This window comes from Anolis carolinensis, chromosome 2, assembly GCF_035594765.1.
Source record: "Anolis carolinensis isolate JA03-04 chromosome 2, rAnoCar3.1.pri, whole genome shotgun sequence".
Classification (NCBI taxonomy): domain Eukaryota; kingdom Metazoa; phylum Chordata; class Lepidosauria; order Squamata; family Dactyloidae; genus Anolis; species Anolis carolinensis.
Window position 1 is genome coordinate 276977596 of NC_085842.1, and position 13803 is coordinate 276991398.

General features: G+C 37.4%; 2 protein-coding genes across 5 annotated transcripts in view; one reads left to right on the plus strand and one right to left on the minus strand.

The window, feature by feature from the left end:
• Positions 1-13527, plus strand: part of skic3 (SKI3 subunit of superkiller complex) — a 47421-nt gene extending 33894 nt beyond the window's left edge. For all 3 annotated transcript variants that reach the window (XM_062974215.1, XM_003216365.4, XM_016991741.2), the window contains 6 exons: positions 541-662; positions 1981-2139; positions 4445-4597; positions 6109-6239; positions 6971-7094; positions 9402-13527. In XM_062974215.1, the coding sequence (XP_062830285.1) occupies positions 541-662; positions 1981-2139; positions 4445-4597; positions 6109-6239; positions 6971-7094; positions 9402-9482 (770 nt within the window). In that variant the 3' untranslated portion in view covers positions 9483-13527. The remainder of the gene's footprint in view (positions 1-540; positions 663-1980; positions 2140-4444; positions 4598-6108; positions 6240-6970; positions 7095-9401) is intronic.
• The window catches only part of fam81b (family with sequence similarity 81 member B), a 31740-nt gene continuing 30462 nt past the window's right edge, over positions 12526-13803 (minus strand). For both annotated transcript variants that reach the window (XM_008103060.3, XM_008103061.3), the window contains exon 10: positions 12526-12990. In XM_008103060.3, the coding sequence (XP_008101267.1) occupies positions 12857-12990 (134 nt within the window). In that variant the 3' untranslated portion in view covers positions 12526-12856. The remainder of the gene's footprint in view (positions 12991-13803) is intronic.

A 13803-nucleotide genomic window follows, 5' to 3' on the forward strand; every position in this document is an offset into this window, starting at 1 on the left:
CTATGGGGACCCCATTTGTGTAAAAAGATAAAAACTGACCTCACTACATTGATCAATGGTGAGAGCCAAAAAGCTTATCATTCTAGTAGTGCATACTAGTATATTATCACTCTTTATGTTAGGAATTCTTGATTTCAGTTGCAAATTAAAAATGTTACTCAAGAGCTGAGTTATGTACATTAAAAAATTAAAATGAACTTTAATTAGACCTATCAGGTCTTGCTGTTTCTTCCCTGCATAATTTGAAATGACACAGGATAGAAGCAGCCTTGACTTCAAGTATAACGTATTGTTAGGGTTAAGGGACTTTTGAGTGAAGAGTAAGGAAGCTTCAAAAACCCATGGTTCCATCAAGGAGCTAAGTTTTGGATTTATGAACCCCTTCTGGTACAAAGTCAGTGTTTACTTTTAGTCTTAAAAATTGTTTCACAATTGTTGTTTTTAAAATATGATTGCTTGTGACTTCTGTTGCTAAGGCTTGGAATGTGTATATGGACTAACCAAAGGTGTTGGAAGTAATGAACTGTATTTCATTTCTAGCTAAAGAAAAGGAACTCCCAGTTTCCTATGCCCAAGCTCTTGAAGAGTGGTCTCTTTTCGAAGCTATTACTGGCTTAAGTGAGACCGGGAGAACTTCAGAAGCAGAGGCTCTCTGTACGAAGGTACGATCACTATCAGCAATCTTTGTGGGGGGGGGGGGGGAGCCAAAATATAGCTTTTGGAACATTGTGTTTAATACTTGCAGTGAGTAAGTTGCATAAGAGCTGTTTTATTTGCTTGAAACATGACTTTATTTCAAATATGACTGCGGACGTGCTTACATGACATTGGGTTCTGATAGAAACTGACTGCTGGAAATTGAACTCAGAAGTGAAAGTACCATTCTGGAAGAAAATGTGGCTTCTTTTTCCATCTTGAGAACTAGAAAAAGCAGTTCAAACATTAAGGAAGGCAGGTAGTTGAAGGGTAAAAAAAAACCCCTACAATAGGTTGATGATGATGTGGGTAGTTCCCATTTCTGCATACACTTCCTATTTCTCACCTGGTTTGCAGATGGTTTTTAGCAGATAGAATTTCAAAGGGGAAGCCACTACTCTAAGAGTGATGGAAATGCTACTTTAGGGCATTTCTCCTTTTTTCATTTGAAACTTTGGAGTTGTAGAGGCAGAAATGACATTGGGAATTATGTAAGGCCTGTCTGCTGAACTTACCTCACTCCTGTTGTACCTTTTGGATAATTTTTGACATTTTGGATTATTTTCCCCTATAAAAGTGCAGTATATTTTTGTACAAAATATAGCAAGTTTTTCACTTTTGAACCCAAAATATTTTGTGGAAAAACCTTGCAAGTACTGCTTTTTTTCATAAGTTGTCCCAACAGGCATGCTATCTTGTAAAGGAAAGAGACAGTTTACCAATCTTCGTTACAAGCCTGACTCCAGATGGAAACATTGGGAGCTGTATATAGGAAGGGTTCAGAGACTAAATGTTGCTTCCATGCCAGAAACGACCATCCGTCCTATAGCATAATAAATGATAGTTTATTGTCTCTCTTCTATGAGGATAGGAAAAAATGAAAAATAATAATGATGACAAAGTTTAGTAATTACTTATGTGTCGCTTGAATCCATTTGTAGAATTTATTGAATATACATTTCATTGTCTTCGTGTTTGGATCCACAGCTTTGACATGAGACTGAAAGCAGTCCATTTCCTTATTTGGAAATTAGTTAAGAAATATTAATATAGTAGTGTTCCAGGCAAGAAAGTATAAGCTGGTTGGTTTACAAAATAATAATCCTGTTAGCCTTGCCTCCAGCATTTTTTCTGCTTTTTTACTTCTTGAAAACAGAAAACACCTGAATCTGTGTCAACTCAAAGCGGCATTGCTCCTATAAAACCCTTTGAAGCAGCTTCTAATATGTTTTCTCTATTCTACTCAAAAAATTTTTTTATTTTTTTTATTTTTTTTGCTTCCAGGGATTACAAACTTTTCCTGAGCAACCAACATTGTACCTGCTTTTAAGGCAAGTTCAGTACAAGCCACTTTTGCAGTCTCACAAAGAGTTTCCTGATTCTGTCTTGGAGGAGCTTCAAAAGGCAGTTATGTCCAACTCCACTTCAATTACAGCCTGGCATGTAAGTAAGACATCTTTATTATATCTGGTCATATTTCGGCATAAAAGTTGAGAATGCCACATATGAAAAGCTGGCTTTAAAGATGATTTGGAAGAAAGCTAGGTGCATGCAATGTAATTTAGAACCAACCATCAATTTTTCAAGGGGGTCTTATTGTGGGAGTTATACTGAGTTAAGCAGAGCTTGAAAGATCCTGGGAATTCAGACAGAGGTGCATTCTGTGAGCAAAGTAAGCTGTATCAATCAATCCTTCCCAGTGGCAGATGGTGAATGTATTGCAAGTGAGGTGATGAATCTGTTTTGGTTGAGACTCAAAACAAGCTATTCAGGGTACTAAGCCCTATATCACAAATAGCTCTAGGATAGTGTTTCCCAAACTTTGGTCTTCTAGATGATTCAGACTTCAGTTCCCAGAATTCCTGATTGTTGGCCAAGTTGTCTAAGGCTTCTGGGAGCAAAAGTTCAAAACAACTGAAAGCCCACAGTTTGGGAACCACTGTCCTAGTACTTTGCCTAGTTCCTTCCAGTTCATTCAAAACCCAAAGTGAACTCAGTGTCTCAGGCCCCCACTGATCCTCCCCATCATTGCCACAGGATTGCAGGACAGATACTGCCATTGGAAAGCATTGGAAAGTTTGGTTCTGCCTGTCTTTTTATACTCCTCTACAGTCAGGATCTAATTTAGTATTCTCAAATTCCCAGTGAGGTGATCATGGCTGATTGGAGATTTCTGCCTAGGTCTTGCAGCATGCATGTCTGTCCACAGGGCAAGATATATGGTTTCTCTATTCCCTTTGATGCCGTTATTTTACACTTAAATGACTTGACAATTTGCCTAGAGAATATGGCTTTTTAGCTTTCATTATTGCAAACAAAACTGCGTTAACACCAGAGTAAAGAAGTAAAAGGGACAAAGAAAAACTGAACACTGAGCCATCAGGTTAGTTCGGGGGGAAATGAGAACCACTGTGGTGTTGTGGTTTGAGTTTTGGACTAGGATACTGAGAGATCAAGGTTTGAATCCCTGTTCAGTAATAGAAACCCATTGGGTGACTTTGAGCAAGTCGCACACTCTCAACCTCAGAGCCTCCTCTGAACAAACTACAAAGAAAACTATTGGATAAGTTTATCTTAAGGTAGCCATAAGTCACAAATGATTTATGGCAACAATATAAGGAAATACTGAAAGAAACATTCTATTTCTCCTTCTTAATTTTGTTTGACAGTCTTATTATGTAACATAGCTTTGCTTAATAAATTTGATTTTTTTTCACATAGACATCTAGCATATCTGACGTAACTTTTGCAAGCTTTCCCTTTTGGGTTTGCTGTTTCTTATCTAACACAAAACAGGTGTTACCTAATCAAATGCACTTGCCAATGTTTTTTTTAAAATAAACGTCTATTATAATTAGAAAAAGCTGTAGAAATTTCCAATTTCTATGCCAATGCACACGAAGTATGGAATAGAGTTGCAGCACCGAGCAGCCCTGTTCAAATTCCCAGACTGCCCATTACATTTTCCTCATCCTTTCACCTTCTCTCACCTACAATTAATAATATTCACTGGAAATATTGAGTCCCCAGTTGCTGTTTTGGAATATTTCAAGGGTTTTTCTGAATTCTTGTTCTTCTTAAGACCTTCTGATAACCTTCTTGTATTTGCAAATAATGCAATTTAACACTACATGAACACTGGTACTCAGATAACTGAGGTCATTATTAATGCATATGATGATATAAAATATTGTCAAATGTACTGTGAACAGTACTCTTAGTTCTGTTCTTTGATCATTTCTTTTTCATCCTATCTCATCCCTATCATAGTACTGTAGAGTCTCGCTTATCCAACGTCTGGATTATCCCAACGCATTTTTGTAGTCAATGTTTTTAATACATTGTGATATTTTGGTGCTAAATTCGTAAATACAGTAATTACTACATAGCATTACTGCGTATTGAACTACTTTTTCTGTCAAATTTGTTGTATAACATGATGTTTGGGTGCTTAATTTGTAAAATCATAACCTAATTTGATGTTTAATAGGCTTTTCCTTAATCCCTCCTTATTATCCAACATATTTGCTTATCCAATATTCTGCCGTCCCGTTTATGTTGGATAAGTGAGACGCTATTAACACAATGCAACGTAGGTTGCCCACCCCTTCTCCAAAGTAACTTTCTCTTTAGGTTTTCTTTTTTAAAAGAATGCTGAATGTAACTATGAGAGTAGGCACTATGTATCCAATAACAAAATAAAAACAAAGCTGCAAATCTAAACAATGGATGTTATTCCTCTCTTCAGTGGCTCGCAGAAGTTTATCATTCCCAAGGAATGATGGTTGCTGCAGAGATGTGTTTCCGAAAAAGTTTACAGCTGGCATCCCAGCAGGGTAGCTGGAGTGGGAAGCTCTCTAGCCTACTAAGACTTGCTAAGCTTGCCCTGGAAATCTGCATGGTAAGAGAGCTAAATTATGCAATGATAAAATGTGCTGACCGTAGCCATCTGTGTTTAAAATGCCTGTTAGGGAAATATACATTCATCACCTTTCATCACAAATGTGCTGTGAAAGTAATTGTATCAGTGAATGACTGGCACTTCTCATAATTACTTGATTTCACTTGAAGTTGTGAGGGGAAAGATAAAAGTACCATTCCACAATGTCCGATCATCACTGGATAATTTATGTAGATGAGCTATATCATATTAACTGTGCTGATTGTTTCTCACAAAAAGTGTTAGGGAACGCTATTGTGTTCTTTCATTAATTCAGCTTTTTCTATTTTAGGAAGCAATGTGCAGTTTATTCTTATTATTGTAGCACCATTACTGTCTACAAGCAATGTACAAGTAAAAAGATACTCAGCCTTTCAGCCTTATTAACATAACCAAAAAAGGGGGGGGTGGTGGTAGTTGGGGAGGGGATTCAGTTTAGTAGATACTTCTACTTCTCACCTTTAGGGTCCAGGGCAGTGGCAGTTGGGCTGGGGGAAGAACCATTTGTCTGCTTCTGGACCTAGGCATGATGGACTGTGCCAGTCTTTTTTCTCTCTCCAAGGGCACAACAGTGGAAGTTGAAGTGGAGGGAGTGGTTTTCCTGTCTTGTTCTCTTTCATCTGTTCTGCTAGAAGCTAAAGCTCTATTCTATTAAAGGAGTCCAAAATATTCTGTCAAGCATATTTCATTAATTTCACCGAAGATAAAGTTAAATTTCTAATTATTAGATGCAACTTAGGAGTTATGTCAGTTAGTTATGGTAGAAAGGTTTGATTGATGTAAGTTCTTAATTAATTGAGTAAAATTCCAAAACAAGCCTTATGGTTGAGCATCTTTGCTTGTCCATGAACTATTCCATATCTAAAAATGTATTTATTCCTGTTTGTTTCAATTATTTATATATCATCTCCCATCCCACTTGGGCTCCAGCAGCAATGAACAACAGGTAAAAATTTTAAAAACAATTTGGAGATAAAAAATCTAAAAAAAAAACTTTAAAAAATAGTCCAAAATTATTTTTAAACAGACTATAAAACCAGCCAAAGCAATGTGGTTTTAGCTGCCTGCTGAAAGCTTAGATAAAGCCATTTTAGCATCTCTTAGCAAGGAGATCCACAGTCAGGCTGTTGCTAAAGAGAAAGCTATGTCATGTGTGCACAAACTCACAAGATCTTGTGATGTACAACAGGGCCTCTGCTGAAGATCTTCCATTTCTGCCAGTGTCTTCATGTGGGAGGAGGCAGTCTTTGAGATATCCAGCAGATATTAAAAATAACTCCTGTAGGAACATTAGTAGCATGACTGCTCCCATGTACCAAAACTGTATTGTAAACTGCTTATTTATGTAATACTTTTAAACTGTCAGCAGTTGTCACATATGTATGTTATCAGTGATCAGTGGTGATCAATATCCCATATAACATCACAGTTCAACATCCATTGAACTTTTCTAAAATTGTTTTTGTTTAAAGGCTAACATTTCAAATGATCACTGGCCATTACTGGTTCAAGAAGCCACAGCAGAAGCTTTGAAGCTTACTTTCTGTCCACTGGGTGTTCTGCTACAAGCTCTTCTTCAGTACAACCGCAAAATGGGGTCAAGGTGTGTACAGGTCTTTGTTACATGAAAACAAAGTATGCATTTGGTCCCTATTTGGGGTGAAGTGAGAATATGTACCTAGTGAAATCCAGCTTAACATCTTATAGTTAGGAAATGTTCAGATGGCAGTCCTAACAACACTGGTAGGCTCCTTGAAGCACTGTAGATGCTCCTCAGCTGCAAGTCTCATCAGAAATAAACCAACATAGGTAAGGTGCTAGATGATGGGAGCTATAATCCAGCAAAATCTGGAAGGCCAGAAGTAATATACCCTTGAGTATGGAAGTGATTCTTGTAACTGGATGCTTCAGTGAAGTTTGCACTTGCAGCAGTTACCATTGCTAATATATTGCGTTTAAAACAGACTAGAGGAAGAGCAAACAAGATAGCCGCCTGTCTTTGCATTTCCATTACTCACAGTAACATTATTTTTTAAATCTCAATTAAAAAATCTAACATAGTAATTGCCAAATCCTCTCTGATTTGTAGTTAGTTCAGATTTACCCAATCAGTAGCTAATTATAGTCATCTTTTTCATTCTGAAGGAGTGATCAGGCATTTCATTCTGATTTTACAGTGTTTATACCTTATTCCTATTTCATGATACAGATCTCTGTTACTTTGCTGTATTTCAAATTAATGTGAAAATTTTGCTTATGCCATTTCCTCAATATATTTCTAATGATGTCCTAAAATATCCAGTAATCCTTATACTTTTTCTATTTTCTTTGTAGGGAAGCTCGTCGCATGTTGGAGAGAGTGGTATATCAACCTGGGTATCCAGAAACCATAGTATCAGTAGCCCGATGGTATCTCTTAAGACACTTATATGCCAAAGATGATTATGAACTAATAGATGTAAGCAGCTTTTGTACAAATGCCATTTTAAACCTCTTTTTAAGGAATAGATAAGTTCAAGTGATTTTAGAGATTGTTCTTTGAGGTTAGAAAATTGATTTTTGTTCTTTTGTGCCTAGTGTTTGGGAAATTAGATGCATTTGCTCTTGGAGCAGATGTTTTCCAGTGAGTGCTGCAGTTATTAAATCTTTCCATGAAGCCCAGATACATGTTTACAGACTTTTGGATGCAGCGTTAAAGCTTTTTCTTTGCCTATTTGAAGCTCTTTATATAGTATGATTATAATACCTGGAGCATACTGAAGTTTCAGCTTTTATTTTTGTTCATTTATTTCTCTTTGTTAGGTATTGCTATTATGGTTTTCTAAAATGCGTATTCCACCATGGACTATTTAATTGAATACCATTTACTGTTCAATATAAAATGGTTGAGACATTTTTAAAATAATTCAAAATTTATATCAATTAACTAAATTGTTCTTTAAAATATCTAAAGTAGACTTTTTCATGCTGTGGGAAATAATCATATATTTGCAGCATCACTCATTTATTGGTAAACAGAGAATTGCATCAAAAAGAGAAAAAAATTCAAAGTTAGAGAAAACTGAAGATTATTTGAGAAGGATCACCACTCTATTGAAAAATGGTCTGTAAGAAAAGATTTTACAATTGTTGATTTGTACTGCTTCTGTCAAGAGTCAGATGCCAGTTAACATACAAAACAAAGTTTATTCCGAAGATAAGCCAAAAAATAACATAAACACAGGAAATATCCTTGAAACACTTCACTTTTCAGTGTTTCGAGAGTAGATTGGACAATAATAACTCAAAAACAAGCCACGCTAATTTCCCATGCTGGCATTCAATAAAAAACTAAATAACGCTTAAATTCAGCTTTGGAAAACAAATAGAGTTAATTGTTGGAAAATAAACAAACTAGAAAAGCAGTAAAGCTGCTTCCACAGTGCAGAAAAACCGAGAGCCTCAAAGGGATGATGAATAGCCGTCGTCAGAAGAATCCAAGGTCAGGTCGGGAGGCAGCAGAAATTCCGAAAGACAAACCAATAGTCAGAAGCCGGGAGTAGCCGTCAGTCAGAGGGCGTAGACAGAAGCCACGTCAAATTCAATCCAAAGTCCGAAGAGGGTGCAGTCATCCAAAACAGGTCCACGATAAGACACAGCGAGAGCCAAGCTAGATGATATCAGCAGATTCAAATCATAGTCCAAGTTCAGTCTTCATGGAAACACAGAGATCCCAATGGCGCCTCAGCAACACCTTGCCACACGCAAAGTGCAGTGGCCAAACATTCCCATTTTATTCCCCTTCCTCCTGGGTGACCAAACACTCACACCCAAACACCAGGTGTCCCAAATCTACTCAGAGTCTGAACTCCACACAGCTAGAGCTCGTGGATCTGGAGTACCTAGCAATTCGTCGGAGTCCCAATCATCCTGCCCACACTTAGCCCCATGAACACTTAAAGAACCATCCTCCCTTCTCCAAGCATCCCAATTGGGATCAGCTCCTGCAGAAACCCCAGGTTCAGAAGTATCCATAAGCCCCAAATCCCCAGACATCTCCGGTGGCTGTGCCCATTCAGTGCCCGCTTCCCCAGCCACCACCTGTTCCTCAGCATCCATCTCCCCATCTGAATCTTCCTCAGAAGATCCCCCATATAACTCTCTAAGTCGCTTCCTGCGCAACTCCTCCAGTGAACCCTCATCACGAGGGTTTTTTCTTCCTCTTCGAATTCCATCACCATCAACCATAATCCCCGAAGGCGCAGTCACAACAGCTTCGGTAAGGTACTGGTTCTGCTTTACAAACAAACAAAAAATACCTGTTCCTCTGATTGCTTCCTGGTCCTAAGCAGGATCAATTCATGTCTGAGAGGGAAATAGGAGTTTGTTATGCTCCTACTGGATCTCTTTGCCAAGGATCCAGAGCCAAGTGCCACATAGGAACACACTGCTTCTATAGACCCAGGATCTTCATGACTATGGATAATATCACACAATTTGTCATAGCACTAATTCCGCTTTAACTGCTATGGTTGCCTCCTGTGGAATTCTGGGGTCTATAGTTTAGTGAGGCCTAAGCGCTCTCTGACCAGTTTAAAGGGCCCTCCATAAACCTCAAATCCCATAGGAATTGGAATAATAGCACTATAACTGGGTAGTATGATAGTGATCTGAGTGACCTCTTTGTCTTTTAAAAGCATAAAAATAATTGTAATTCCCATACTAACATTTCAGTTCTCATTATAATATATCATTCTTCCCGCTCTCTCCCCTTATTCTTCTGCAGGCCCTTGTAGCAAACGCCAAAGCTCATAGAGATGTTCGGGCATTGGATCTAAATAACAAACTTGCAGCAACAGCATCCTAATGCACTTTGTTGATGAAGCTGACAGACAGAGGACTATCTCCGGAAAGCCATGGCTTCAATCTTTGCAGGGCAATTAGTCCTCAAATCAAGCTCCTGTTCGGCCAATTGTAATTTTTTAATATATATAGGAACCTGTTATTAAACTGCCCATTGCAAATTTGTGTTCAACTCAACTTATTTTTAAGATGGACTTGTGAAGAACAAAGGTAACATATTTGGCATCAGCTGTGGTGCAAAAAAGACTATGTTTCAGGTTTTGAAACACAGCATTGATAATATATGCACTTGTTAAGCAAAAGATGACTCATAGTCAACCACATATTATGTGTTTGTTCTTTGTGTTACGGTATCCATGAAGTAACCCTTCTATAGATTGTGATGCAAAGAATTAATCTGTATAGCATGTTGAAGGCCAGAATGTTTACACTTTGTCTTGCAATGGCAGTTTGACAATTCAGATGCCTGAAAAACATTACTTGCTTTTTCTTATCTGGATGAAATTTTAAAAGAATTTGCTCTAGCAGCCACTCTGATCACGTTGATCAAGAATGTCTTCCGCCATTGGAAAGTTCACATTCAAGGATATGTCCCTTGGTTTTGATATCTGACACGGGGGGAGGGGGGGTTGTTGGTATAATTGCCAGAGGTAAGATCTCTCCCATTAACTTTCTCCCAACTCTGTTTTGTCAGAAAGAATTATTGGTGTAAAGCAGGCTCCCAAATATCCTGAGACTTGTGTATGCTTCTAGTACATCAAGGCTTTCTCTTCTGAGTGCAGAATGTGATCCAAAGCTGGTGGCAAAGGCCATCTAAGAGGACATGTGTGTAGTACAGTTGGGATGTGTTATTTCTTAGCATTTTTAAACATGTCCTTTTGAGGCTGCAGTTTGAAGATGATAAGTAGCATGGGGAAAACAATACTCTTTTTTTGGACTATAGTTCCCAGATTCACGTAGCCAGCAGGACAGGCACCTAATATTTCTTGGAGTTCAAGCCTCCCAAAGGAGCTTTGGTTAGGATCTGAAGAGAGATTAACATTTCCCTTCATACTATGTAGCTCTCGCCTTAAAATCCTGCCTCTGTTGAGAAAAAACCTGTGGTATCCTGTCTATATAGCTAAGATAAATAGCACCTAGAAACACTGCTTGAAGAGGGGGAAAAAACTATTCATGGCAATCTTCTGCCATGTGCTTAGAGATTGCATTGTGTTAAATATTGAGAACTTGCAAGAGGAATCTCAGAATCAAGTCTTTGATTGCTTTTCTTTTGGAGAATTGTATTTTTGAGTAAAATGCATCCACATCCATTTAGGTTTTAGGTTCTTGCTGATCCGGGTTTCTTACTGCTAAAAAAAGGGTCAATACCTTTTAGAGGAATACTTCTTGGTTTAAGAAACTCATGATACACATCATTGAGTCTCATAAATGTCAATTCTGCAAGCCCTTTCTGCATTAAGATCATAGAGTTCAAGGGGAACACAAAATCTAGTGTGGTGTTTTGCCTGGAGTTTGCAATTCTGTGCCCATAAAAGATACTTTAAAACTAATATTGTTTATAGTGACTTGGGCAAACTGCTTGCGGGACATTTTTAGCAACATGCGTTGCAGCTGAAGGGTAAAAGCCACTTTGCTTGTTCCTGCATTATTTATTCCCTCATCATTCTTAACCAAGACATTTTCTACTTCAGTTGTACATCACTCCAGTTGTTTCTACACAAAAAGGTGAAAGTTTAGTATAGGGAACTGGCAAGAATAAGGACGGTGAAGCTCTCAGGTTTGCTGTGGAAAATAAACTGATCTTGGTTTTGTAATAGTTTATTTCCACATCAGTCCAAACAGAGCCCAAAGGATTGTTGCTATTTGCTGTCCATTTGGTTTTGATTTATGTTGATCACAAAACTGAGAGGCCTCCAAGAGCCCTGGATATCAACAGCCCTTACTTTATTGAGTCAAACCATCTATGATGCAATTTTCCTCATTTCCTATGGCTTTCCATTTTACTGAACTTTATCTTTTCCGGTGAATCATGCCATTTCATGGTATGTCCAAAGTGCAATAGTTTCAGTGTAGTAAAGTTGGCTTCTAATGAGAATTCAAGGTCGAAAATCCATTAATTCGGCTTTCTGGAATCTGTTACATTGACAGCACTCTCCATCACATTTCAAATGAACTGATTATCTTTCTGTCAGTTTTCTTCACTATTCTCCTTTCATGACTATATATAGAAACTGGAAATTATATGGCCTGGATTTTAACTTTAGTATTTAATAATATAGCTTTATACTTGAGGATTTTTAGTTCTACCACAGCTACCTTCTCAAGTCTAAGCCTTTATGGGTTTCTTGACTAGTTATTATTTTGATATACTACTGAGCCAATATATGTCCATGCCTTAAGTATGGGAAACAATCTCTGGTCCTTGTTTTTATTTCTTAATTGCTCTAACACTTCCTTAATGTCTCTAATGTGAAAGGTTCTTACAGTGTAAAATAGAAAGAGCCAGTCTTATTTACTAAAAGAATGTGGATGAAATTGTCAAGGAATCCCAATAGATGGCCTTGTTCCAGTTCTGCAGTTATCTAGCATCTTCCAATCATTCTGGAAGCCTTGTTACGGGGGATTTTGTACACTAAGGAATCACTTTGCTTGAAAGTCATAACATTTGTTTTCTCTTAAGTTGATTTTTCTGCTATTTAGTATTTATATAGATGACATGAGTATTTAATTATAAAATTAACTGCAGTTATTTAGTATTTCGGCTGTGGGGTCACGTTGTTTTTACACCAAGATCTGACAACTGAAATCTGAGATAAAAAACAGATATTTAGAATTAAAGAAACCTGGGTCCTATTTTACGAACCAATAATGAATGAAGCTCATTACATACATTCAGTCTGATTTCTCTTAATTTCAACAATTTAGGGTGAGATTTACTTTATTGCCATATTAAGAACTGGCAGCTTCAAATCCTTGTTGGTCTACTGACAAACAGCAAGTTCTATACCAGTAAATCAGGTACCAGTAAATCTATTTTCCACCCACCATTGGCTTAGCAGACTTCTTTTGTTTATTTTTTAATAGGCAGAGCTACAAATCAGATTCATGGTTGGATAATTTTGGGATGCAATACTAGATGCAATTACTGGCAGCTGTTGAATTTTATTTTCTCAAAAATATAAAGTATACTGTATATGATTAATTTGGATTTGATAAAGATCTGTAAGTGGCTATTGCAATGGCAATTTGTTACTATAGGTAATATAGGGAGACGCAAGAAAACAAAGGTTCCTGTTACAGGATCAAAAAGTTAATCTTTTTCAATTTCCTAAATGTGTCCACAGGACGGCATTACTCTGGATGCTTAAGAAAATGCCATCAATCTTCTTTTAGTTCAGTTATCTTTTGTCGAATCTTCTTCATGTCTTGTTTGAACTTTTCTTCCTCGAGTTTCAGCTTTGTTGACTGTATTTGTTTTAATGCACTGAGAGAATCACGGATAGATTGAAACCCTGTAAAATAGAAGTCATACATAAGTTGGCAAACACTCCTCAGTACTTCAACAACAAACAACTGGATTTGAAGTTTACTGACTAAATCACATCACATGCCATGAAAATACAATGGTAAAGAATCACATTTGCTGAAAGTTTTGTGTTTCAATGTATTTCTTCAGTAGACTCTGTTTCTTTTTGTGTGTGTGCTCACATTTTCAAGCTATCTCTGGACTTATGGTAACCCATTAATTTCATAAGGCTTTTTAGGCAAGGAATACTTAAAGGTGATTTGTCATTGTCTTCTCCTGAAATATAGCCTACCTATTCATGTCCTATTCGTTGGTAGTTTCCCATCCAAGTATTAACCTGGACTGATTCTGTGTAGCTTCCAAGATCAGATGGGACTTGGTGCTTTGGGGGTATTTAGGCTTTGATTAATGCTACCAGCATGTGGATTTATTTGAATTGAAGAATTCAACTTGATACCATCATAAAAATATTAATTACTCTCTACAATCAAAACAAAAACGGAATAAAATTTAATTTCCATAATTGCTGTAATTATATTCGACATATGCTGTGATACTTTAATAGTGTCATTACAATCAGGAATAATTCAATCTCACTGAAATCATTAGGCCAGAGCATAATAATGTACAGTATTATAACTACCGTATAGGTTTAACTTCCGTGAATTTGATTATTCACTGCTGCCGTATGCCATTTTCAATGGGGACCTCAAACCTTGTAGGACTGAACACATGGCAAGGCCTTTAGACATAAGGCAGCAACAGAAGTGGTTGCGGGGAGGCAGACAAGGGTGGTAAG